Genomic DNA, 25,617 nt, shown 5'->3' on the forward strand with positions numbered 1-25,617 from the left:
GGGCCAAAAATGGTAAAATTCGGTTGTTATCGTTGGGACAAAACCTCGGGGGCAAAGCCAGTACTAGTTAGATTTTTCGTTTAACCCGCGCAGAATGAGGAATACACGGTCATTTCAGAATTAAGAGCACTTTTGGTGATGATGATCTTATTGATATGGCATTCACTGCCAGCTTTTTTCATACCACATATCACGTATCTAGGAGAAGGAGACATGTTTTGTGCGGAATCCGGTCATTACTGCGTCTCCCGAGACGGACGGAGAGAATGACAGACGATATGAACCGCCAGCCACACCACGGCCGTCCGCTGGCAATTGGAGGGGGAGGGGGGGCGTCGTGATCTGTCCGTCAAAGACTCGGGAGTAACATAAGCCCCGATCACCTCTGTTCGAACTGCCTTGCCATGCCATGACTCCTCGACACCCCGCTTCTCCTTTGCCCCTCTTAGTCAAGACTCAACGCCCACTAGCACCAACACTCCAAGTCCGTATCCCAGCCGCTGGAATCGCGATGGGGCTTCGTGGGAAGAACGAAAAGATGTGCCGCAGAAACACATGGAAAACAAGATAGGGGACGTGGAGCCAGGGCGTGCCAAGGGGAAGGTGGGAAGGAGAGGAACAACGGAAAACGGCGCGCGGGATGGGTTCAGGGGTTTTCAGGCATGCGCAGACTTCTAGAGCTGGGATGGAGGGGACCTGAAGACGTGGCATTGCCCAAAGAGGGAAGGACGAAGAGCAGGAAGACGAGGAGACGAGGAGGAGGAAGAGGAAGGCCAGCCCGCCGGCGCGAGTTGACTCGACTTCGACTTTGACGCTGCGCGGGATCCGGGGACACGGCAGGGGTAGTGTTAGTTGTGAGGGGACCCCCTGACCCCTCGATGCCGATGGGTTGAAGATCGGTGGGGGCCTAGAGGGGCAGGTCGTTTATTCACACATAGCCGGACGGACGGTTTAGCAGAAGATGAGGCCTGGGCCAGAGCCAAGGACGGGCGAATGTGCGGCGGTTTAGTATGGACGTATGAATAGTGGCAGGGCAAAGGCAGTTGGTACCGCGTTTGTGAGGGGTTCTCTTTTGGTGCGGATACATGACATGCTCCGTACCTACATATCTCGTACCCTGCGTGCGTCTCTCCTCCCCGTGCCTGGTCCAGGAACACGGTCAACTGCCGACGGGGACGGGGGTGGGGGGGATGATAGGTGTTGGAGACGGACGATGGGTGGTATTCCGTATGCCACGACGTTGTCTTGGCTCCTTTTGGTTCCTTCTTGGCCCCTCTCCTTCTGAGTCCTTCACTATCTGGAGTGAGGAGTCACAGCCTCCTGGAGGCTTGGGCTTGGGACGGCGAGAGGGAAGCCTCAATGCGCGTGGGTTTGCCGGGGTGTGGTATGGATGTTGCAGGGGGGCGAGGAGAGCGGGTATGTGTAGACTGCGGATACCACGCACACAAGAAGGTATCTAGGATACCACACACACACACACACACAAACACAGAGTGACAGATACGGCAAGTGCTTGTCATCGTCGAGGGGCCATGCTACAGTGGATGGGAGACGCCAGGGGCTTCCGGGTTGGGGGTGGACTCGGTGGAGGGGGGGGGAGAAAGAAGATCAGACCAGGAACCGGAACCAGGCTATACTACGATATGGTGCCAGGTGGAAAGCTGAACAACAAGGGGAGCCTCCAAGAAGGAAACCCGGCGTGCCCGGTGGAGGTGGAGGTGGAGGTGGATGATGCTCGCTCCGGAGAAGGAAGCCGGCCCTCTTCGCTTCGATTACCTGTCCGCCGGGGGGGGGGGGCAGAGGGCATGAAGTATGACTACGGGTGGAGGTCTTTGGTCTCCTTTGACCTTCCTTTTGCTATGTGTTTGGAATTCTGGGAGGCGGTTCAGCTGGCGGGGGACACCGGCAGAACGAGCCGCTTATTATAGATGTTTGGATATTTCGGTAAGGGTGTTTGTGTTGTGCTGTTTACAGCGTTTGGAGGGAAACGGAACGGCGTTTTTGACTCTTGCACAACGCTCTGGCATTTAGTCGAGGTGACGGCGGCTACTGTGACGAAGGATCGCAAAGTTCAGATGGAATACCTCGCGCGGCGATACATACGTCTCGATGGATGGCCGGCCTGAAAGCTGGCTGGCCGATTTGGCGGACAATGGGGGCGTTGGTCTTTGGTCTTCGGATGTCGGAGACCGGCCGCTCCAGCTTTCTCCTCCTCCTCCTCCTCCTCCTCCTCCTTCTTCTTCCTCCTTCTTCTTCCTCCTCTTTCGCCCGGAGAGAGCCCGGGCTTGACAGTCCGTGTTCTCAGGGATCTTCCAGGAGACCTGGAATCTAGCAAGAACTTCTTTCTTTCCTTCTGTGACTAGTGTAGTCCTGGGGTTCCCCCCTGGTCCCTGACATGTCTTCGAGTCTCTCTCGTTCTACGGAGCACACACGGTTGTTTCGGTTCGGCGGAGTATCCCAGAGAAAACATCCCAGAAGGAGATCCATTTAGGCAAAGGGCAGAAGATCAACCAAGGAATTCTGTTGGTTCGTGACAGGCGCGATGGGAAAGGACCGAGAAGGAAATAAAAAAAAAGTCCCAGGAACCCCCTCATCGGTCCCCTCTCAAAAAAGGAGGAACAAGAGCCAGAAACCTCAGAGGAGTGTTCCTGAGAGGGCTGCATGCGTATGTGCGTAATCTCCCGGAATTCATGCATCTCGACCGGGAGACCCCGCCATTATATATATCCTATGGCCTGTACCAGGGGGGAGGGGCAGCGCGCAGTGCGCACAGGCTTTTCCATCTATTTTCCCGGCCTGGGCGGGGGTAAGTGATTGGCGGGCGATCGTGCTTATTCTTTTTTTGCCCTACGAGTATCCATATTCCATATGGACACGGCAAAAGCTGCAAAAGAAAGTGACGCAAAGAACTGGGGTTGAGGAAGAGTGGAGAGGTTGTATCCGTAGGTTCAGAGGCTGGGCGCCGGCCGGACGAGGTTCCAAGTTTGTGGTAAAGTCCCGGGTCTGGTGTCCACACTACCGTAGTCCGAGGTCGTATCCGGATTCTCCTCTGAGCGCAGGTCGGCCGCGGGGAGGAGGGATGAGGGAAAAAGGGGGGGAAAGCCACATGCTGGAATCATTGACGACCCACGAGGCAGTTTGGGCCTTGACGTCGATGTCGTGCTTCCTGCCTCCCTCCCCTCCCCTGGTTCCTGGGTAGAACCCAACAGAGCTTCTCCAGCTACCTCACCAGCTTGCAAAGTCTCGAGCGACGCTACAACTCTCGCATCGCACGATGGCCGAAGCGAGGAAAGCAGGGGAGGGGGATCTACTTCGGAGCTAACGAGGACCTCTAAAACTCTTAATAGATGGGGGCCCAGGTATCCGGCGTTGGCTCGAAAAGAAGCCAGACCCAACCAATTACATTCAACTGCAAGCACTTAAAACCCCTTGCAGCTTGCAGTGACAACGAGCCAATGGTACGTCAGTACAACACATGCTCCTCTCTCATTGAACCAACTTACTCCCCAGCCACTCCCTCCTCCGTGGCATCCAGAATCACAATCACAACTGCTGCCGGGAAGTCATCTCATCCAATCGTTTCCCTGGCGGGCATGTATCTCATCGCGGGCTAAGCTGACCCTCCCCTGAACTCTCATGGAAAACTTGAGAGTTGAGTCGTCGTCGTTAAGGGGCCAGATTGAGCTTCCTGAGAAGATGCCACTCTTTTCTGCCGCTGTTATTCATTCTCTCGATTGTTTTGCATTGTGTTATTGTTGATGAACGGGAGCTCCGTACCGCGTACGTGACTTATTGCCATGGCGTGCTGGGCACTACATTGTTCGCTCGAACGACATTACAGTATTTGACTCACTATGGGTTCTCATTCATTCTGGGATTCTACAGCACTCCAACGTACAATCATGATCTAAAAGCAGTCGCTAATGCCGTTCGTCATCGAAGTTGAATATCGGTTGCTGGAATTAAGAGACTGGCCACGCATTGAGTGGAGAGGCCGTTATTCACGCAAGACCCCTCATGTTCAAAGAAGATGAATAATCGCTGACAATGTAGGCCTCATTCTATCATCGCTGTGTCCCGACGCTGTTGCCGATTTGCAGAGATTCTCTGCTCAGACATGCTTTCACCGCGATAGTTCGTCCGATGAGAAGATCTACTTGTCAACTTGAACTCCTGGCTGGATCAACATAGTCAGTCCCATCGCCATTGACGTCGTAGTATCTGTCGGTGCCATCGGGCACGTCGTAAGGATCGCGAGCCCAGTCGTCATAGTTGTAATCATTGTTCTGCCAATCCTCATTGGCGTCAGGGCGGTTGTCATATGGGCTGAGTTTGTCTGGCGTCCCAGGTCGGAGGCACCTCCTCGGCGTGTTACGCAGCGCCGTACTGTGGTCGTTATTGCTGGGTGTCTGTGGACGTCGGTCAGACTCTATTCAACGCAGAATAGTGTCAAGTCTGGTCACAAGGATACTGCGCAATGCCGAGTCTAGGAGGATGAACTTGTAAACATTCCAAGATGCACATGACAAATGTCCTGACTATCGCGGAGAGTTCACACAGAGCGGGCATCAACGGCCTTCAGGAACAGCTGGCCGCGGCCCAGGCAGAGCTAGCAGCAACCCAAGCAGACCTGGCAGCAACTGAGGCAGAGTTTTCCCCCAACTAGACTTGGGGAACTTTGGCCGCATTCGAGTTTTACATCAAAGGAAGATTAACGAGCTCCGATTTCAAATTCTAGCGCAGTGGGAGAAAGACCACGGCAATGTTGCTCGGAAGCTTACCCCTCAGTTCAAGAAGAGAGGCGTCTCCATCTTCATGACGGCCTTGGGTAACAAGAGACAAGAACGTAACAACGCCCCGAGGAAGAGGAAGCACAACAACACATTACCGACAATTCAGTCCTCGTCGCTTGTGTAGATTCCGGGGTTAGGCTATGAGAGGCAACTATGTTTGCGAAGTCGCAAATCAGCTGGGGATAGCTTCAATTTGCCGCGCATCGCCCATCCTTACCCGCCTTGCCTGGTGAGCCCTTTGTAATTGAAAGTATGGAGCAAGTTGCGCCGGTGTAGGTTGGTTTGTCGACCGAGGTGAAACTTGGTGAGAAACGTGTGTCGAATTGGGGACTCCTCGCTGTGGTCTTGGCAGCAACTTTGGAAATCGCCGGTAGTGAGACGCCTTCGTTTCTAGTAGGGCCGACCTTTACGAATTCTCTAGCGTCTTGGGAACAACATTTGCGTGGTGTCTTTTCTCAAACACATTGACACATGTCTAGGCCAGCTAGTTAAGAACCGCGCCGGGCTGCCTGTTTGGAGGCGTTATCCAGGAGAGGCGGCCGAAACAGAGCGGATGAGCAAGGTCGTCGACTTCATGCGTCGGGTGTGTGATATCTGTTGCGGGTTGTCATCCCACTAGGGAATTTCGAGAGAGTCATGGTCTAGCCACCCAACAACACCAACATGTTCCGCAACGGCGGCGGTTGTCTCTGCGTCAACTACTAAGTTGGCACAAAACCCATCAGCTCATCAGAGAGAGAGGCCAAAGGTAAGAGAGTTCAACTGCCGGACAATTAGTTCAGTGTTGAGATGGAACCGACACCGCTACTGATGCCGATGACTGAGCGACCGAAAAAAGTGTCTTGCTCCGTCCCTTGATCCGCTTCCGTTCGGCAGATGCCCACCACATCCTCCAACTCGTCTGAAACTCTGGATGATGGACGGGGAAAGCGGGAGCGGGAACATCTGAAAGAGGTACGTAGGTCCGAAGTGGAACGCCCCATCGAAGTCCGGATGGAATGTTCTCCGGTTTTGCACGCGTTGTCTCTCCAACCGATCGATCTGGGACTCGGAGGTTTGAGAGTTCAAAAAGATTTGGGGTTGCTCAGAGAGGTGGTTTCAGGCGTGCAAAGAGAACCAAAAGAATATCATCCCCTGGCCAGGTGCAACTGAAGCGAGCTGAGGCCCGGCCCCGAAACAGTGGGACTATAACCGGAGCGCGGAGGGAACGGCGCAGGTCGCGGATTGGTGTGGGCATCATCACGACGGCCCATGGTTCACCAAGTTTTGTAGGTGAGGCGATGGGGCGGATATTGGTGATATGGAAACGTGATCAAGTTCCAGAGGAGCGCCTTTTCTCGTTCAGCGCACAGATGGCATTCTGTAGTCTGGTGCCGATGCCCGCTTGGAGGAGGATAAGTGAGGACTAGCTTTCGGTAGCGCAGCGCCGCGTTGACTCACCAGTTTCGCCGCCGCTGACATGCTTCTCCGGGCTCCAAGAGTCTCTGATGACCTGCCAAAACACAGCTTCCGAGGTTTCAACGAGTTGTGGTTGCTAGGCCGTCTCTTGGGAGGTAGGTCATATCCGCGGGAATGGATTGGTGGTTGAGTCTTGACTGACGTGATGTGCATTGCATGGTAAAGAAGGATAGGCTCGGTGAGAGAAGGAAGGGGAGAGTATCTTGCTCACAGGGCTGCAGAGACTTTCTACATCGAATTCGTTCGTCATGACTGCATCGAGCAACAAGGTCCAGACTCGCCGCTGTGTGGATGGGCATTATTGAATGGTCTTTGGCAGCTGTCATGTCGGGTTTCTACTGCAGTTTGTAGACTTGACAGATGTCGCTCATCCTATCATCGCGTGCCCGCCCAGAAGCTGCCCACATGCGCCAGTGCACGTGCAGTAAGACTACAGCGAGACTACAGCCCGGATCGGCATGGCGCTCTGCAAGCTGTTCCTGCTTCCCTGTCCTAAGGAGCGACGGAGAGGACAGTCCTAAAGAGTCCCTTCTCTCTATCCCTCTCCCTTCGCTCGCTGGTTGGCCAAGGTAGGTAGGTGCCTTGCTGTGTACCCCCCGCCTTGTGGTGCAGTCACGAAAGGTATGGTTGCCTTTGGTCAAGTACCTTGCATGGCTCTCTGCGGACGATCCTTCCTCGCATCGCATTCTACATTTCGCTGAGCTGAGCAGCCGAGCCCCGTTGCAACCAGCAACCGGCCAACTTGTCTCGGCAACCGCATCAGCAGCAGCAACTGCCATCGGAGACAGACTCTTAGAACAGAGCAGCAAGAATGCGGAAGCAACTGTAATCCCTTATTCGCACATGTACAGATAGCCAAGACGCACTTCGTAGACAATAATTCCTACTGCTTCGAAGGAATGTATGTCATCGAGTCTCGGAAACCGAGTGAGGGAGAGACGGGGGAACACGGGAGCGACCAGGGGATGGACAGCTTACTGATTTGCATGCCTTTGCTCCCATTTCCCTCCCCTCCCCTCCCCATCCCCGAGACATACCCATCTCACGCAGGAACATCCTTGAACCGGCCCTTTCTTCAGCCTCCCTATCCATACAGAGGAGTCGGAGGGTTCATCGCATATCTCGTCGGCAAAGTGCGCAAGAGCTGGCCTTTCCCATCGCCGAAGCAACACAGCAGTGAACAGTGGCTGCTAACAGTAGTACTTTGCTCTGTTAGCCGCCGCCCGGATCAAGCATGAACCTCAGCAGACCACCACACCACCCACCACCGTGCCCGTGCCTGTCAAAGTCGTTGGTTCGCCGTATCCTCTGGCTTGGCTCCCCTGGACGACGACGCCAGTGGAAGCTTGTGTGCCGCCATCATCCCGTGGTTATCCACGTTGAAACCCTAGATAGGCGCTGGCGTCTGTCGAAGAAGGACAGTATCTCGACGACACATCTGACAGACCGAGGAAGATGGAGAGGAAGGGTCAAGAGCCCCTTTGCAGTTGCTATCACGGGTTGTTTCAGTCGGTACAGGTTGCGCTCGAGTTGGGCCGGCGATCAGAGCCTGGCCACGACTCACAACCCTCTCTATCTGTACTTACCTATCACCCAAGTATACAGCTGTCAGCATACCTATGTGGCCCAGGACACCCTTCCGGCCTCCCTGTTGAGCCACGTTGGCCCATCTTTCATGGCGTTGGCCGAGTTTCCCCCCCATACGGAGTACATACGCCTGGTTCTAGCTTGGAAGCCAACGCCGTTATAGGGGGCGTCATGGCTATCTGGACAGACACTGGATTCGACACGTGTGGCTTTTCCTTGGTCTTTTTCTTTGTGGAAGAGAAGCAGGAAAGAAAGAAACGGGATATGGGGGGGGGGGGGGTAAAGGCACGTTGTATTCAGAGATTGTTTCGTTTAATTGATTGGCCCTATAACCTAATTACACAGCAGAGCATTCGACAGTCCCTCCACCGGGAAGCCCCCAGCAACATAGGCAGTCAGTCGGCCGAAGCGCCTGTGTCTTTTGCATCTGAGTTTTACTGGTAAATTGAATTGTAGGCGAGCAGCGCAGTCTCACCAAGTGCGCTGTGCTGGACAGTGCTCCCATCCCGCTATCTTCTCTGGTCTTGCCCAATGGGATATGCTGACTATTCGAATACGTACCCATCAACGAGCTTAACTCGAGGTACCTAAGTTTCCCTTCCCAGGTTTTCCCTCTTTTTGTCTCTGCATCCCTACAAAAAAAAATTAGCCAACTCCCAAGAAGTCTCCAACGAGAACAGGCCGTCTCTGCCTGCCTTACCTTAGGTGCGGTGCTTAGCTTGCGGCTTGCCAATCCATCTGCCATCTGCCAATATCTACGTACCTATTGAGGCACGAATGTGCGCCGTCCTGAGGTTGCCTTTTCCCTAACCTGCTTCTGCAGTAACTTACCATTAATTACTGCATCGGCTGCGGCTGCTGCTAGGTACCATTTTGTTTCCCAGGTGTTGGTCTTCTCGCTCTATCCTCTCCCTCTCACAAAGTGAACGAACGATTGGTTCCTGGACGCTCCTGAGCACTTTCTTCACCATCTCCCCTCCCCCTTCTTGTGCTGCCTCTTCTCGATTCTGCGTTCTCCTGGAACTAGGAAGCGCCCTTTGCTGCAGACCAGGCTTAGCATCTGCCGTGTTACGACTCTGACGACTAGATATTTCATCTGCTTCTGTAATCACGCTTCCGCCGCCGTACAGAGCACCGATACTTGCTTTCTGCGCGCCGCACCTCACGGACCTCCCTTTTACCAAACTTCCCCTCGACTCCCAACCTCCCCCCGGCTTGAGTTCCTCGGACACCTTTCGGATACGCTCCTCTTGCTCACGCCAGCTCTTCGTCATTCGGTGTACTACTTTCTCTCCCATGAAATTGCCGTCTTGGACCCTTTGTAATGATCAATGATATACGCATCTGACGTCGCCCCCGCCTGATATCTATCTACCTGACATTCACGAACCGACCAATCGACAGCACTCACTCCTCGCTTCCACCGACCCCCAAGCCGCCGATTGCGCCCCTGGTCTTCCTTTGGCTGTCCTCTGAACCCCTCGATATCCTCAAACTTGCACAATTCCGTTTGTTAGGGTGGTTCATGTCATGTTCAAGTTAGGGTTGTGTGAACTACAGTAGAATTGCTATGAGTGGGGATCAGCTGGCGTCCAGGCAAGAATTCTACCAAACCCGCCCCATTCACGTTCGTCTTTCTGTTTCTGCCTCCCGACCAGGTCGCAAGATTGGCAGGCCGGACAATCTATCAAAACGCCATTTTGCTAACCAGAAACTCTGACTACAGCTTTGGAAACCCAAACGCTCAGCCACCCACCCCCAAACAGACTCCCACTTCCGCCGTTTTCCCGAGCCCCGTTTTCGAAACTCCCAAGCAGTCCCAGGGTCACTTTGACGACGCTGGCGGTTGGACGCCTCGCTTTGCAGAAGAATACTCCGTCTTCAACACAACCCCAGGCAACCTTCGAGGCTCTCAGGGTACATTCCCCGATTTTGCCACAGGTGCTACTCCATACCCTGCTTCGGCAAGCCTCAAGAGGCCTCTGTCCGCCGAGAGCCTTGCCGCTCAGATAGCAACACATGCCAACCACTTCTCTCCCAATACGAACCTACCTCTACCCCCGGTTGCCGCAGCTCGACGACTGCCCTCTTCTCCCAAGCCCCCGATCGAGCAAGCAGACTTTTCCAGTCAGGAAGGCGGTTCGGCCAGTCCAGAGGTGGCGTCACAAGACAACATAGTAAAAAGTTCACAAGGCAGGGAGAGCGTGGCGGATCTGAACGGGCAAACGGCAACTCCTCCCCCATCTTCCCACAAGGGTGGCCGGAAGCTTGCTCCTAAGCTACAGGGCGACAACATGCAGAATGATCATGGCTACGGCCAGCCTGACTTTTCTGGAAACCCACAACATCCCAATATGGCGGCCTTTGTAACTGCCACCGACATGTTCGGATATCCCATGTCGGCTCCGGCAAACGCTGGCGCAAGCTTTTGGGATCCGAGTGCCGAAATGTCAGGCATGGAAATCGACTTCTCCTTTGGTCCCAATGTCTTTCAAACCTCGGGACATCGCCACATGCCTTCCTTTGACGCCTCCCAAATGTTTCAAGAGTCTGCCGCCCTGCCGCCGTCAGGTAGTCAAGAGACTGCCCAACCCATCAAGCGGATTCGACCCCTGGCCCCCAAACCTGTCATGAATAATGTCCAATCCAGCTCGGCAGATATCTCCATGGTCTCAAATTCGTTCTCAACATCAATGGAGGATCCGTTTGGTATTATGAGTCCCGGCGGAGTCGATCCCGGTGTCTTGTTCGGTCGACCATTGTCATCAAACATGGGTGCACACATCCCCGTCACACAAGGTTCGGCACAGTTCGCCCTTGCAGCGGCAGCAGAATCACAATCGAGAGCGCCTATGCACGGCGATATCCGCCGCTCCCTCAGTACCAAGGAGCTGGGTCAAGGAAGGGCATTGAATTCTCCGGCCAAATCGAATGGGCGGCTCAACGGACTGCAACGAAGTGCCAGTGAAAATCGTGGAAGACGCGGACTGGCAAAGCCATCATTGCCAAAACTCGCTCCAGCCATACAGCCGAGGCCTCAGGTGGCCAATGGTCCAGTAGCTGGCCCAAGCAGGCCACCGAGTCGCCCGTCTGGCAGAGTATCGCCCCTGAAACAGCAGCACTCTCGCCTCTCCAGCTTGACGTCGATACCCGAGTCGGCACCTCCGCGGCCTCGCACGGCTGTGAAGTTTACTATCGACTCGAGAGGCAGGGCGCGGGCCGAGACTACTATGGTGATGGATGAGCCGCGACCTGAGGAGGCACGGAGACTACCGGTGACACGGGAACTGCCGCGCAGGGAGAAGAGTTGGGAATCCGAGGACGACTCTTCGACAGATGACGAGCCAATCATCATCCCTAGCCGAAATACCTCATTCGCATTACCAGATCCCCGTCGGCCGTCGTCAGCTTCCATGTTCCATTCGTCTCGAAGGAGCGTCAGTGAACACAGCTCGAGCAGCTTGGGAGCGTCGGTTTCGCAGCACGAGGCTGAGAGCGAAGCGGAAACCGTGATGAACGGGGCACAGGGCAAAGGGGGTGATGCAGCAAGCGAGCTGCGCAAGCTCGTTGAGAGTCGACAAAAGCGCGGTCCCCAGGCACTTGGCAGTCAACGATCACAGCGATTTGCGTCGGGCAGTTTCCAGGATCACCTTGGGGGTATGATGTCGCCCACGGGTTTCACTGAAGCCAGCCTACCCTCGCCGACGAAAGCGACGTACAACGTTCGATGCGTCTGCAGGAACGGCGCGGATAGGCAAGGAGATTACATGGTCCAATGGTATGATACTACCCCCCCCACCCAATTCTGCCTCTTCAAGATGGCCGGCTAGCACCTTTGTGCTTTACCAATGCTAACATGTCATCAGTGAGTCCTGCGAAATGTGGCTCCATGGATCGTGCATCAACATATCCAAGCGGACACTTCCATCTGTGTACATATGTGCTTTCTGTTCAAACACACCCAACATGCGAGGCGGTCGGCTCCGGGGAAATGGCCCAGCGCTGGGACCACCCGGGGCGAGCCCGCTAGCCCGCAAATCATTCAGGTAATACGTGAGTGCATTGAAGCACAACGATAATGACCGGCCCCAAAAACTCAATGACGGTACGCGAGGAAAAGAAAAGGTTTAGAAAGAGAAACGGGGCGATCCGTCATCAAGTCATCTTGGATATTGATGAGTATATATAATTCCCGAGTACATACCTTGCGGCTTAATTATGAATAACAAACGAGAGGATGCTGAGAAAAGAGGGTATTGAAGCTATCGTGAGGCGAAGACAATCATGTCGAAAGTGACCGATGGGAGTGAGGTGAAGTAACGGTGGATCTGCCGATTTTCGGATTTCCCGGTGAAAGGTCTAGACTCTAGACCTATGTAAGCTACCAGGCCGTGCTACGGCTGCAGGAACGGCAGATCTGATAGAGGTCGTCCCGATATCCCCACGATAATTCACTCGGTCTGAGTCCACCCGATGTGCGGATCGTCGTCGGACGCAGCAACCGGAAGAGGGCAGATTTGTGGAAACCGGGACGAAGCGGCGCCGATAGAAGCCGAGCGAACGAACCAAACGCCCCCCGGAAGCGTTTGTGGGGTACTCACCTTGGGTGCCCGGGCCACCAGTGCTGTAATGTCAGCTCATCCCACCACAGTTACGAACTCTACCTTAGGGACTACGGACTAGATACTAGGGAAGGTCAACAGCTCCGACGTCGGAAGGCGGGGTTGAGGCCGTGCCACTGCCATTGCCAGCACCACGACTTTTTTTCCAATCTGTGTGCGGGATGCGGGGCAAATAGGAGCTCTCTTGCTGTCACCTGGGAGTGGGATTAACTTTGTATTTACTTTCTCTCCTCTTCATCATCATCTCCTCCTCTTCTCTCCAATTGCAACAGATACCCCCCTTGTCTTCTTCCTTCGACGCAGCTTCCAGACTCTTCCTGTCCCTTTCCCATCAAATCTTCATCAGTCATAGACAAAAATGGCAACTCACAACATTGTGGTGTTTGGCGGTGACCACTGCGGTCCTGAGGTGAGCTTCCGGATGACTGGCGGGGGTGCAGCAAGCTTTCTGGCTCTTGACAGATTGTAGAGCTGAGATAAAAACGGGATTGATGGAATTGACGGCTAACGTATTTTACTTTGTTTCTAGGTTGTCGCCGAGGCTATCAAGGTATGCTGCCGGCCAAAATGAATTGCGTCGACCCGGATCATGCTCGATTCGCTTCCTACAAACCACACGAGACTGATCAATATGCGTGTGTTTTGTTTTACATAGGTCCTCAAGACAATTGAGACCAGCAGCCCCTCGGCTGGCAAGTTCAACTTCCAGGAGCACCTCCTCGGTGGTGTAAGTCCCCCACGACCCCATTCCCGGATCCCACTCGCCCCAGTGTCCAAAGAACCTCAGACTGACACAAGCCCTTCCCCTGGGCACCCACAGGCCTCCATCGATGCAACCGGCTCCCCCCTGACCGACGAGGCCCTCGCTGCCGCCTCGACCGCTGACGCAGTCCTCCTCGGCGCCATTGGCGGTCCGAAATGGGGCACCGGCGCCGTCCGCCCGGAGCAAGGTCTCCTCCGCCTCCGCAAGGAGATGGGCACCTACGGCAACCTCCGCCCCTGCAGCTTCGCCTCCGAGGCGCTCGTCGATTTCTCCCCGCTCAAGGCTGAGGTCTGCCGCGGCACCGACATGGTGATCGTCCGCGAATTAACCGGTGGCATCTACTTTGGCGAGCGCAAGTCAGTGGACACGAGCAGTGAATAAGGTGGTGTGAGCATTTTGCTGACTCTTTAATTACAGGGAAGATACCGGCGACGGAAAAGCGTGGGACTCGGAGCCGTACAGCCGCGAGGAGGTGGAGCGCATCGGAAGACTCGCTGGATTCCTGGCGATTGCACGCGGGGAGAAGACGGTGTGGAGTCTGGATAAGGCGAACGTGTTGGCCACGAGCCGGTTGTGGCGCAAGGTCATTACGGAACTGTTTGAGAAGGAGTTCCCGCAGTTGAAGATTGAGCACCAGCTCATCGACTCGGCCGCCATGTTGCTCGTCAAGAGCCCGCGGGCGCTCAACGGTGTCGTTGTCACGAGTAACCTGTTTGGCGACATCATCTCTGACGAGGCGAGCGTTATCCCCGGCAGCATTGGGCTTTTGCCCAGTGCTAGTTTGAGCGGTATTCCGGATGGTAAGGGGAAGTGCAACGGCATCTACGAGCCTATTCACGGTATGTGGTCCCCATCCCCAATCCTTGGTCTTCAAGGGGAATGCTTTGTGCTAATCTTTGGGATGTAGGCTCCGCCCCCGATATCTCTGGCAAGGGCGTCGTCAACCCCATCGGTACGATCCTCTCCGTCGCCATGATGCTGCGCTACTCGCTCAACCTGCCCAAGGAGGCCCAGGCCGTCGAGGATGCCGTCAAGGCCGTCATTGACGGCGGTGTGCGGACAAAGGACCTCGGCGGTAACGCTGGCACCAAGGAGACTGGCGATGCTATCGTTGCTGAGCTGGCCAAGATTCTCAAGGCATAAGGGGGTGTACTCGGGTGGGTTTTCATACAGTAGGATCTGAGGGATCTATATGAGAATCCAAAAAAAAAAAACGTAAAATTGGGAAAAGCAAATAAAAAACAAGTTTCGTAGCTCGCTACTTGGGGATAGAGTGCGAGTTGGATCGAAATGAGAGAGGAAAGCTTTGGTCAGACGCTCCCCGAGGAAACGCTTAATCTTTACATGTCCAAATGATGCATGTTGCAGCGATTTACTTGACTCTCCTCACTGACATCCCACCGGTGCGCCAATTCGAACATAGCTTAATTGTCAAGCTTTACATCTTCTCTTTTGCATTCTTGATTCAAATAATAAAAGTGCCATCCTAGCGTACTTCTCGCAGACCATGACCTCCCCAATCCTCAAGCTCGCAATGCAGTCACTTTTCTCACAAAGATTCTCAGCAGAAGGGGGTGTTGATGTGCGTGTATCCGTACGCCTGGAGTATAAGTCAGCCGACCATCCCGTCAAACGTCAAACTCAAGGTTCATCTTACCTTTTTCCATCCGGGAATCGAGAGATAGGCTGCACCATTGCCAACGTCAGCACCTTCACACACTTACACTCTACACTCACATCCTCACACAGAACTTCTATATCAAAGACCGGAAGAGAAGAAGAAGAAGAAGAAGAAGAAGAAGAAGAAGAAAAAGAAAACTCACCACACTCCATAAACCCATCCCCATTCCTCCCCCCACAATCCTTCGCAGCCCACTCAACAGCATCAACCCACTCCTGCACAACACACGGGTTCCCGCCATTCTTCCCGTTCCCTACATCACCGCTCCCGGCATACGAACACATGTACGCCACCGCGTCGCCCCAATGGCTGTAAATCTTCTCGCGGTAGCCGAGGCGTTTCCCGTTGAGCGCGGCGCACTGCGCCGCGAAGGCGTTGCGCGCGCCGTTGGGGTGGGAGGCGAAGTCGGCCGTGGTGATCCAGGGGCTGTCGGAGCAGATTGATTTGGTGGTGTCGGGGGGCCAGGTTGTTGTGTCGCGGTGGGGGAGGTGTGGTGGTGGTGGTGGTGATGGTATGTCGATGTCGGGGATTCGGGTGTGGAGTTCTTGGCCTTCTGGGGTGAGGGTTACGATGTAGGTCCCTTGTTGGGAGCCTGGGGGGACGAGGGTTGAGAGGACTGGTGCGGCGAGTGCTGCGAGGATGGTTAGGTGGTGGAAGGGCGTGGAAATCATTTTTGGCTTGCTGTTGGTGTTTAGGGGACCAGGAGTGTGGTGTGTTGAGTGCTTGATGATGTGAGAAGACATTAAATCTTCAGAAGGGGCTTTACTTATACCCCGCGGGACTCCATCATCCTCATTTGTGTCCATCCTGTGGTCCTTCGTCGCATCCGTTCCGTATCTGGCAGTTACTAGTCCCTAGATCTTGACGGATCGATCTCCTTCCTCAAGTAAGGTTGCGGCTGTACTCTATCACCATAACGGTATCCTATCAAAAGGCCGAGTATGGTGTTGGTTAAACCGATGATTACTAGCACCGAATTCTGATCTGTAACATGTCACGTCGAGGCTGGTCATGGGGTTCGACTCGAGGAACCCGATCGAAGCTGCGGTCCGGCACCGATGGTCGTTGAACAAGCGAGTGCCACAGGTAGAACGGGGGGAAACGGACGATTACTCGTTGTACACTACTGAGTTGTCTCACATTCAAACCGAGCACATGGTTACGGGACCCATTTCATAGTCTTTGTCACTTCTTTCTACTTCTCATCTATGTGTATTAGATCCCCCTTCTCTATGCCCTCCTGACCATACAGGCAACCGTCGTCGGTGACACGTTCAACATGGAGATCAAATCCTCGTGGTCGTGGTCGTATACCAGCGCATTACACCTGATGTTGAACTTGTTCTGCATCGAGTCGTCCACGATGATGGTCTCCTCGTCCTCACCGTCTTTGCCGCCAGACCTCACGGAGATGAGCCACTCTGATGGAGCGCGGTTCCGTGGTAGCAGCTTCACCGCGTGGAAGTTTTGTTGTTGTATCGAGGATACCTGGACGAGCACCTCGCGGTCCCAGGCTTGGTTGTCTGCTATTTTAAGGCCCTAGAAAATTCCGGTGGTGTTAAAACTCATGTCGTTGACCAGGTTTGATACGGGTGTAGATGGAAAAGAGTACGAGAGCTTGTACATAAACTTGAACTCCAACTTTGGTGTCGAGAGTAAACGAGAGACAGATACCAAGCGTGGCCTATGGGAGAGAGATTACTTTTGATAATGTTGGCGAGGAGCCGTCACAGCCTGACTTTGACTTTGGACGAGCGTCACTTTGTATACGGTGAGTACCGCGCTCTGAAGGATTCAGCTTCCAGTCTTCCGAATGCACAACGTCGACCGTCTGGAAGTAGAGATTCATTCCTCATGAAGCGAATAGGGAGGGTCTTGAGGTGCCGTTTTGAAAAGACAGTTGTTGAAATGGACACACGATGTTGGCTCATCATGGGCCTCTCCGGGACAGTCGGCGGCTTTTAAGTCCCCACAACAAACTTCATCCCGCCGGAGGTGGGTAAGTCCCGTTGGGTCAATAGATCCTTGACACTACCCGTCTACCGGTGCCGGTTGCGGGGTCCGTGGCGGGAGAGGCGTTCCTTCGACGCCTTCTTGCAGTCCCGGCTTGCCTACCATCCTTTTAGATCCTTAGCCATAAGTTGGCATTCAATGTGGCGGGCCGTGGACCGTGAACCGAATACCCACTTGCTTCGGTCTGAACCGCGGTTTGAAATCCAGTACGAAACTCGGCCGTACAATAGGACGCTGCTTGATGTATTCGGCCGGACGGCAACTCGCATTGTCGCTAAGCATCGTAGACTGGGCCACGCGGATGGATGGTTAGACCGAAGACCCCGCCGGTTTGTAGATCTAGAACGGTCAAAGCTTGTCTGGCGCATACACCGTTCTGAGAATACCAAGGTACGTAATGGCCAATGTTGAGGGGCTGTTGAATGTGGAGAGCGGACGGCTGTTGGTCCAGGACTCTGACGCAACTCTGAATAGTTGCTTACGATAACGTTGAAGGCCTTCTAAGCTGCCGACGCTGCGGAAAACAATTCCCGCCGTGTCCTGTAAACTGACGAGAAAATCACTGGTGCGTAGGTATGTATGCGTCGACACTTCAACCCACTTGCAGCCGGTGGGATGGTGAAACGAACACGACCAATTGGCAAACAATCGCCTCTTGAGATGGACCTACTCCAATTCGGAGCCTCGGTAGGGTACCGTTCAATGTTATGTATAAGTAACGATTGAGTGTGTCCAATCGGCAATGGATTTCCAACAATCAGTAGGTTAATTGACGCTTGGAGAACTTCAACCACGCAAACCACTCTTACACCGACCGCAATGTCTCAGGCCCTCCCTCTTCAGAACAAAGGCATCTTCCGCAACTTGCCAACTTTCCCATCCGATGTCACAGACCTGACGGCCCTCATCACCGGCGCCAATGGCATCAGCGGATTCCACACCCTCAGGGTCCTCCTCGACGCACCGCAGCGATGGAAGAAGGTCTGGATAGTGTCGAGAAGCCCCCTCTCAGAGAAGATGATGAGCTTCTTCTCTGCTGAGCAGCAGGCGCGCATCGAACACATCTCGCTGGATTTCCTGGCGGACGCGGACGTCATCGCGCAAGGTCTAAAGGAGCGTCGAGTCACGGCGGACTACGTCTTTTTCTACTCCTATCTCCAGCCCAAGCCCCCGAGCCCGGAGCCGCTGCTTGGTCCAACGCTGAAGCTCTCGTAAAAGTCAACTGTAAGTCCACACAAGCCCCTTTTCTCCGAAAAACGAGATCACGGTTCTTGACACTCTTGACCAGCCGCCTTGCTCCGAAACTTCCTCGGCGGGCTCGAAAAGTCCTCCATCCGCCCCAAACGCATCGTCCTGCAGACCGGCGCCAAGAACTACGGCGGCCACATCGGACAGGCCATCTCGCCCTTCGTGGAATCAGCGCAGCGCGTCACTAGCGAACCAAACTTCTACTACCCGCAGGAAGACGCCCTCTTTGACCACTGCGCCAGGACGGGCGCAAAATGGAACGTCTTCCGCCCCTCCTGGATCGTCGGCGCCGTGGAGAACGCGCAGATGAATGCGTTTTACGGGCTCGGTGTCTACGCCGCCGTGCAGGCTCATCTGGGCAAGCCGCTCGAGTTCCCCGGCACGATGGCGGCTTGGCTCAAGGACCACACGCAATCGCATGCTCATCTTACCGGGTATCTGTCCGAGTGGGCTGTTTTGAATGAGCATTGTGGGAATCAGGCGTTCAACTCGAATGATCAGGGATCGTTCAGCTTTGCGTTGTTCTGGCCTGAGCTCGCGAAATGGTTTGGTATCTCGAAGGTTGGGAGGCCGGAGGTGGATGAGTCAAAGATGCAGACGATTTCCATGCCTGGCGAGCCGCCTATTGGGTACGTGTTGTTGGATCTCGGAGAAGGAAACTTGAGTAAGTTTGCTAATAATTTTGGTTCTAGGTTCGGCCCCCGTGGAGGCTTCAAGTTCTCGTGGTCCTTCGTCGCCTGGGCCAAGAAGCCCGAGAACCACGAAGCCTGGAAGGAGATTATGAAGAAGCACAACCTGCTGCTCGACCCCTTCCAGGACCCCGAGGGCCAGTTCATGTTCACGGACGTTGCTGTGCTGCCCGATGGCTACGGCCGCCTGAGCCCGAACAAGGCCCGCGTCATGGGCTGGAACGGGTTCGTTGATACGGCGGAGGGCATTTTTGCGACGTACACCGAGTTCCAAAAGCTTGGTATGCTGCCGCCGATGGCTGTGGACGAAAGCTAGACCGTTGATCTAGGAGGAGGCTGTCGAGTATCACGCAGCTCGAGGAGTATAGTAGTGTATGAAACGAATAGAATGGATAGTGTACGTTGATCAAAACAGGAAAGTTTCATTTGGTGCGTGTTATGGGAATGCTGATCGCGGAATGCTTATATTCTGTGTACTTGATGATGGGGGAACGGCCAGAGAATGTGAGATGATAAGGGACGCCCAAGAGCTTGAACGATGACCGAGAAATCCCAAATTCTTTTTGATTAAGTGTGGCAATTGCCCATTAAAACTGACTATGTGAAGAATATGACCGGGGGGCAATGAGAAACAATAACGGCCCGACAGAGCGCCTTATACGAACTGCAAGAAATACACCCATGTCTAGACCAAATTGGTCGGGTTGGCAGCTGCGAGAACTGCCAGCTTGAAGGGAACCCCGACGGGATCTGGGATAGTAGTCGTGGAGTTCGCTGACGTTGAAGGGGCGAGAGATGAAGTAGGGGACGGAGTGGTGGACGGGTCATAGATTGTCCCGCCCGTTGTGATGGCAAGCTCCGTAGGCGAGATCACTATGATGGAGGATGACGACGACGATGTGGTGACAATGGTGACAGGGCTGGTCAAGAAGCTGGAGGTTGAGATTGGCATGGACGAGGAGTTGCTGGGAAGAATAGAGGATGAGATTGAGGGTACACTGGTCGAGGAGAGCGACAGCAAGGAGGTCCTGCTGCTACTGCTGCTGAGGGTGCTGTTCAGGGTACCGCTGAGAGTGCTGCTGATGCTGAGGAGGCTTGTGGCCAGACTGCTCAGAGATGTGGTGCTCGAAGGTGAAGTTGTGAAGCTGCTGGCTGAGGTGCTAAGAGTGCTGGTTGAAGAGATACTGGAGCTGGTGGTTGATGAACTTCCTAGACTGCTGGTCGACGAGCTGGTGCTACTGGCAGATGACGTGCTGCTGGTGTTTGCGGTAGAAGAGCTAGAGCTGGATGCGGTGGACGTAGCTGTGGTGCTTCTGCTGGAGCTTGAAGTGCTTGAAGTCGAGGAAGACAGACTGTCTGTGCTAGATGAAGCCGTGTCGGTGCTAGAGAACGAAGAGCTCGTCGTTGTTGGTGCGTCGGTAGATGAAGACGAGGTGGAAGAGGATGTTGTCAGGATTGATGTGGTAGAAGAATCAGTTGAGGTTGAAGTTGAAGTGGAGGAATCGGTAGAGGTGGAGGAATCGGTAGAGGTGGAGGAATCGGTAGAGGTGGAGGAATCGGTAGAGGTGGAGGAATCGGTAGAAGAGGTAGTCGAAGTGGGAATAAGAGTAGGCATGGTTGAGGATGTTGAGGATGTTGATGAAGTCGAAGATGACGAGTCTGAATGCACGAAACAAGTCGAGGTAGAACCGTCACTTAATACATGTCGAGGTACAAGCATTGCCTCTGTCAGGGCGATTGCAAAATGAGTACAAAGAAGTGGAGTAATAATGCCTCGAAATTTTGATCAATTGTTGCTAGTTTGACAAGGCCAGGACTTGAAATTACCAGATGACGAGACGATGGAGATCGACTTAAGCAATGGAGCGGTCGTGTTTGTGGATATGAGAAGAGTCTACGGGCCGGGGCGACATGTATTTTTGTCCTTCTTCGGTCCGGAATTTACTTGCAATACAAGATTCGGTATCGGAAGCGCGTTCTCTAATGAGATCATCTTATTGCATTCCTCTGCTGATGAGTGGCGAGACAGCCGTCGGGAACCCGACAGTTGGTATTGTGTGTCGGCGAAGCACTAGGCCAACGGTCAGCCTCACGGTACAGAATGCTTATGCGTACCAGATAAGTTTCAGCCATTAACTTGCCGAATAGCTGATGGAGAGGCTCATAACGATCCTGCTCACTCGCTGGATAAGTACCTACTTAAGTATAAAGGATGAGGTAACATTCCAAGTACGATTGTTAAGACCCGACACAAACCAAAGTGGATGTACGAGGAAGCAAATACAGGCAACAAAACTTAGACAAATAGCCAAATTTAAAAAGCCACCGTACAGAAATAATGTTCTTTTCGTTTGAAGTAGCATTCCAATCCTAGTCTTGTTCCATCCCGCGAGGCGGGATCAAGGGGCCGGAGGCAAACGGTCGAGATACCCGCTTTTCCCGGCGTTAGGGGCGGGGGCGGCATTTCCCCAACCGGTGGCCAGTCCGAGGGAGCACTGCGCATTGAACGCAAAACGAATCAGGAGCAATATCTCGCCCTCACTTGTAGATTCAAACAAAAACTTACAGGCAAAGACCACGTCTCATGATTCGTCAATTCCCATGGCTTCAGAACCAAGTTACGCCATGGACTCTACCTTACAAATTTGTCTGCCTATTCTGGTTATTAAGCCACCCCCAATTTCTAAGTTTGAAACTCAGCGAGAAAAACAACTTGAGAGTTATCCACTGGAAATATCCACTATACTGTCATCTGGTGCTCCACGGACTACAGAGGGCCACTGTGACGTCTCTGCGTCTCGACGGACTGGAAGTATTTAACATTATGTGCCACTACGTCCAGGTTATTTTGATTTCCGTAGATAATCACAGCATCTTACATTATTCGTCTACCTGAGCAAAATGACATCCCCTCACAAAGTTGGTATCTTCCCTGCCTCTGGAGGTATCGGTGGAGGAACTGTAAAGCACATTCTTCAACGTCTCTCCCCGATGAACTTGATCCTCATCGCCAGAAATCCCAAAAACCTTTCGGATGCGCAAGCGCTGGGAGCAGACGTGCGCCAAGCTGATTACGACGACGATGCATCGATTCGAAAGAGCTTTCACGGAATTAAGACCCTGTTTCTGATTTCCTATGCATCAGTTGAACACGAACACAGATCTCGAGTAAGGCTCAACTACCTTGGTGGTTGGAAGTATGTATGATAGCTAACGAAACCACGCAAAGCGACACAAGTTTGCCATCGACACCGCCATTGCAAGTGGCGTGAAGCACATCTTCTATGGGTCCTTGGGCTTCGCTGGATCTGCACAGAGCCAGGAGTCAGTGGCCCACGTCATGAAGGCGCACCTCGATACCGAGAGATACCTTCGTGCATGCCGCAAAGAGCATCCTGGGTTCGACTACACAATTGTCCGCGAGGGGCTTTACACCGAGTCTTACCCACTCTACACTTCATTCTTTGACCCGGCTCGACCTGCCGGCGAAATAAAGATTCCTCACGATGGTGTCGGTCCCGGAATCGCATGGGTCAAGAGAGAGGAGCTGGGAGAAGCTACAGCTGAGCTCATATCGCGCTACGTCGCAGACCCTGACGGCTTCCCCTACCGTCATGAGACGATACTTTTTTCGGGTATCAAGACATTGACCTTGTCGGAAACAGTCGGAATTCTCAGCGAGATCGCAAAGGTTCCAGTTGCGATCAAGCAGGTTTCGGATGACGAATTCGCCTCTCAGGCGCAGGTGATTCCCAACTTTACCTATCATGGGGTTGACTACTCGAAGCCATGGACTTCGTCGTTTGAGGCGTTTCGCAGGGGTGAGGCGGCTGCTGCGTCTCCGTTGTTGTGTAAGCTTTTGGGAAGAGAGCCGGAGGATTTCAAAACCACTGTACTGAACTATCTCGGGGCCCAGCTAGTTGGATAGATCAACCAACGAGCTATTTTCTCTCACATAGGAACAACATGATGCATAGCACTGTTTCAACATTCAATGTCACTACAGACGTACTGTTGATAATTGATCCCAAGCTTGAAAGTAGAGTAAGTAATCTGTATCCAACCGCAGAGCCCTCATTTTGTCTTGGCGTACGACGCATCAAAAAGATTACAACGGCTGTCAACCACCTTTGAATCTATCATGGAGACTCCGTCACCAAGAACACCACCCAAGTTCCCCAGGTCCATCGAACCAGGCATACCAGAAAACTGCGTCCAGGCAGGCACTCCAGGCCCGTTGGTGGGGTTCTTGGCAAAGTTGGCCCACGCCGTCTGCATGAACTTGCTCAGCGCAAGAGCCTGATCAGGTGTTGCCGGCGGCGGCGGGAGGTTGCCAAAGACGAAGCCAATCTCAGAGCCGTGTACCGGGCGAGACAAGATACCCCCAGGTGTTGGCGGGAACGAGGTGGAGTTGAAGAGGTATCTCCAAGTTGGCACCCCGGATTGGGCCGAGAGACGAGCTTCGTGCGCAATGCTGCAGGTCCAATCCAAACCTGTGGCAAATTGCGTGATTGCATCTTTTGGAGTCGGGAAAGGCATCCCGGCTCCAACCGGATATGCGGTAACGACAGCCTTCTGCAGGGCAGTATCTCCGAGAAATGTTGCCGCACAAAGGCCTCCAAAGCGGTCGGTGGCTGGGCCATTGTGAAGATATCGGCCTCCCTGAGGTTCGTTCCTATCATCATGGGTATGCGAGGAACCTTGCCCGAAGCTCGTGTAGCATCAGGTGATGTTGGTACGTTTGCATCTCCATCGGCTACGGGTGGGAAGTTGATGGGGCCTGTAGACAGTACGGATACAATAGCTTCCACCGGTGCGGCTTTCACACAATCAAGTGACTTCTGATTGCCGCACTTCAGCGAAGCCGCGAGTGTTTGAAACGGGGTCGCCATATTCGGTCTGCCCAAGAGACCGGTCATGAGCCCGATGATGTCTCCGCCTGCCTGTGGTCCGGTGACAAGATATGATGTTCCAGACTCTGTGATTACCGCACGAAAGGGGGGCTGAGCACCGCTTGTAAGTAGCAAAAGGTCGACGGACGAGGCGCCGGCTGACTCCCCGAACAACGTCACCTTGTTTGGGTCACCACCGAAGGCCTTGATATTGCGCTGAACCCATTGAAGTGCTAGTTTCTGGTCCATGAGACCCACGTTGCGCATTTGCGGAGGTATGTCTTCGACATCACCGGGGAACCCGAAGACTACGATCGGAATGATTAGCAAAGTCCAACGTCAAGGGCAAAAGGTTGCTTTCTCTTGGTAATCAACAGTCACTCACCACTCGTTCGGTAGTTGGGGGTCACAATGATAACGTCCTGGTTCTGTGCGAAGCTCGAGCCATCGAACATTGGTGTGTTGGCAGATCCAAACTGAAAGCCTCCGCCATAGTACCATACCATGATGGTTCTTCCTTCGGCGGGTGGTGGAGAAGAGGGTGCGTAGACATTGAGGAACAGGCAATCCTCGCTTTCCGGACCAGACGGCATCGTGGCAGCAATCGCAGCTGTTGAAAGTCAGTATCACGATGAACATAAGCAAAGCTCCAGATGAGATCCGATGATATCAGCGGGTGCAACTCACCAGGTATAGCTTGGATGCAGGATGGAGCGAAGGCAGTTGCGTTCATTACATCATTGTGAGGCGCCATCGAAGAGGCCACCGGCGGTGAAAAGCGTTGTGGTGGTGCCGCATACCGAACTCCCAAGAACTTGTTGACCCCGTTCGCTGTCAAACCAGAGTACGATCCATCGTCCAATTTGACTTGTGCTGGTTGTTGTGCATACCCAAGTGTAAGGAACGCAAACAAGACGAAGGCGGTAGTTCTCGATTGAGGAGACCAGCCCCTGAGTGAGAACTCCATGATTGACCCAATGATTGGCCTATTAGTATCTTGTGTAAAACGCTCGAGATTAAGAGAGAGTTGTCTTCGATGTTTGGTTAGATCACACAATTCATCTCTTCCGTATCATATTTGGGCCAAGTCCCTTTATGTCTTTGGCCCTCAACAGGGTTATAACATGGTATCCTCGGCTTTTCCGTAGCCTTTACATGTTCCAACTCCAGTATCTACCAGATGCAACTTGATAGGTACTATGGTAGAGCGGGAGGTTATTTTCCTAAAGACCTAGCCGTTTGCAGAGGAAATACGCCACAGTAGAGAAGCCGCGAGGAAGACCCGAGAGCTTGGATTCAGCCCATCGTCTCATTGGAGAGAATTGACGGACGAAACATTCCAAGTGGCACGGTGAGCTCGGTGTACCGGTGGGATCAAGAGACTTGGTCATTTTCATAGGATTCTACCCGTCGCGTCCACCCTACCGGCATCCCGCACGTGTCGTTTCACACCTCATTCGGGTGGACGGCCGTCAAAACGGGTAACGGCGAACGATATCTGTAATGCGTTGTTCGACATCTCACCAGCACTACTCAAAAGATAGAAGCAATTGTAAGACGGAAGACCCGTTTTGTTCCAGACGGGTAAGCATTGGGTAATGAAACATATTCAGCTGCAAGAAACAACAAATGAAGTCTAACGAGTATAAGCGGGAAGAATAATCCCGAGAGCCCTGTAATGAGTAAACCGTCCCACGCATAAAAGGCAGACATGACGTCGCGATACTGTGTGGAATAATTATCTATTCAAGGAGTAATTCTATTTTGCGTCCTGTCTGTCTTCTTCACTTGTCCGGCGGCCATATTGCCGCTCACGGTCACACGGACCGGCGCCGGAACAACCCCACTTTTCAAAACCGGACACGGCTTCG

The 25,617-nt window shown here is 53.5% G+C and overlaps 10 protein-coding genes across 10 annotated transcripts; 6 read left to right on the forward strand and 4 right to left on the reverse strand.

Moving 5' to 3' along the window:
* Positions 1-1,201: 1,201 nt before the first annotated feature.
* Positions 1,202-1,476, forward strand: BDP81DRAFT_420041 (uncharacterized protein). Its single transcript, XM_060589819.1, has one exon. It carries the CDS (start codon positions 1,230-1,232, stop codon positions 1,458-1,460), a length of 231 nt encoding a protein of 76 aa, XP_060449040.1. The 5' UTR covers positions 1,202-1,229; the 3' UTR covers positions 1,461-1,476.
* Positions 1,477-7,201: 5,725 nt separating this feature from the next.
* Positions 7,202-8,111, forward strand: BDP81DRAFT_420046 (uncharacterized protein). The gene has a single exon (XM_060589820.1). The coding sequence runs from the start codon at positions 7,486-7,488 to the stop codon at positions 7,999-8,001; it is 516 nt and encodes a 171-aa protein (XP_060449041.1). The 5' UTR covers positions 7,202-7,485; the 3' UTR covers positions 8,002-8,111.
* Positions 8,112-8,640: 529 nt separating this feature from the next.
* BDP81DRAFT_163330 (uncharacterized protein) lies at positions 8,641-9,272 on the reverse strand. The gene has a single exon (XM_060582066.1). The coding sequence runs from the start codon at positions 9,134-9,136 to the stop codon at positions 8,672-8,674; it is 465 nt and encodes a 154-aa protein (XP_060449042.1). The 5' UTR covers positions 9,137-9,272; the 3' UTR covers positions 8,641-8,671.
* A 136-nt stretch (positions 9,273-9,408) lies between these two features.
* On the forward strand, positions 9,409-11,888 carry BDP81DRAFT_458565 (uncharacterized protein; the record flags this gene model as incomplete). The annotated part of the gene is made up of 3 exons (XM_060593427.1): positions 9,409-9,465; positions 9,587-11,616; positions 11,705-11,888. The coding sequence occupies 3 exons, from the start codon at positions 9,409-9,411 to the stop codon at positions 11,886-11,888; spliced, it is 2,271 nt and encodes a 756-aa protein (XP_060449043.1).
* Positions 11,889-12,409: 521 nt separating this feature from the next.
* BDP81DRAFT_420049 (3-isopropylmalate dehydrogenase) lies at positions 12,410-14,729 on the forward strand. Its single transcript, XM_060589821.1, has 6 exons — positions 12,410-12,869; positions 12,990-13,010; positions 13,116-13,187; positions 13,281-13,579; positions 13,641-14,062; positions 14,131-14,729. The coding sequence occupies exons 1-6, from the start codon at positions 12,819-12,821 to the stop codon at positions 14,364-14,366; spliced, it is 1,101 nt and encodes a 366-aa protein (XP_060449044.1). The 5' UTR covers positions 12,410-12,818; the 3' UTR covers positions 14,367-14,729.
* Positions 14,730-14,784: 55 nt separating this feature from the next.
* Positions 14,785-15,575, reverse strand: BDP81DRAFT_469231 (uncharacterized protein; the record flags this gene model as incomplete). The annotated part of the gene is made up of 3 exons (XM_060594518.1): positions 14,785-14,823; positions 14,881-14,909; positions 14,948-15,575. The coding sequence occupies 3 exons, from the start codon at positions 15,573-15,575 to the stop codon at positions 14,785-14,787; spliced, it is 696 nt and encodes a 231-aa protein (XP_060449045.1).
* Positions 15,576-17,717: 2,142 nt separating this feature from the next.
* BDP81DRAFT_509410 (uncharacterized protein) lies at positions 17,718-19,260 on the forward strand. The gene is made up of 3 exons (XM_060595721.1): positions 17,718-18,109; positions 18,206-18,794; positions 18,858-19,260. The coding sequence occupies exons 1-3, from the start codon at positions 17,737-17,739 to the stop codon at positions 19,168-19,170; spliced, it is 1,275 nt and encodes a 424-aa protein (XP_060449046.1). The 5' UTR covers positions 17,718-17,736; the 3' UTR covers positions 19,171-19,260.
* Positions 19,261-19,322: 62 nt separating this feature from the next.
* BDP81DRAFT_163371 (uncharacterized protein) lies at positions 19,323-20,606 on the reverse strand. The gene has a single exon (XM_060582067.1). It carries the CDS (start codon positions 20,572-20,574, stop codon positions 19,540-19,542), a length of 1,035 nt encoding a protein of 344 aa, XP_060449047.1. The 5' UTR covers positions 20,575-20,606; the 3' UTR covers positions 19,323-19,539.
* A 1,115-nt stretch (positions 20,607-21,721) lies between these two features.
* BDP81DRAFT_469233 (NmrA family protein) lies at positions 21,722-22,782 on the forward strand (the record flags this gene model as incomplete). The annotated part of the gene is made up of 2 exons (XM_060594519.1): positions 21,722-22,022; positions 22,084-22,782. The coding sequence occupies exons 1-2, from the start codon at positions 21,756-21,758 to the stop codon at positions 22,780-22,782; spliced, it is 966 nt and encodes a 321-aa protein (XP_060449048.1). The 5' UTR covers positions 21,722-21,755.
* Positions 22,783-22,928: 146 nt separating this feature from the next.
* BDP81DRAFT_391139 (Alpha/Beta hydrolase protein) lies at positions 22,929-24,713 on the reverse strand (the record flags this gene model as incomplete). Its single annotated transcript, XM_060587513.1, has 4 exons — positions 22,929-23,516; positions 23,594-24,054; positions 24,132-24,356; positions 24,434-24,713. 4 exons carry the CDS (start codon positions 24,711-24,713, stop codon positions 22,929-22,931), a joined length of 1,554 nt encoding a protein of 517 aa, XP_060449049.1.
* Between the last annotated feature and the right edge of the window lie 904 nt (positions 24,714-25,617).

This window comes from Colletotrichum phormii (assembly GCF_030913505.1).
Source record: "Colletotrichum phormii strain CBS 102054 chromosome Unknown BDP81scaffold_4, whole genome shotgun sequence".
Taxonomy (NCBI): domain Eukaryota; kingdom Fungi; phylum Ascomycota; class Sordariomycetes; order Glomerellales; family Glomerellaceae; genus Colletotrichum; species Colletotrichum phormii.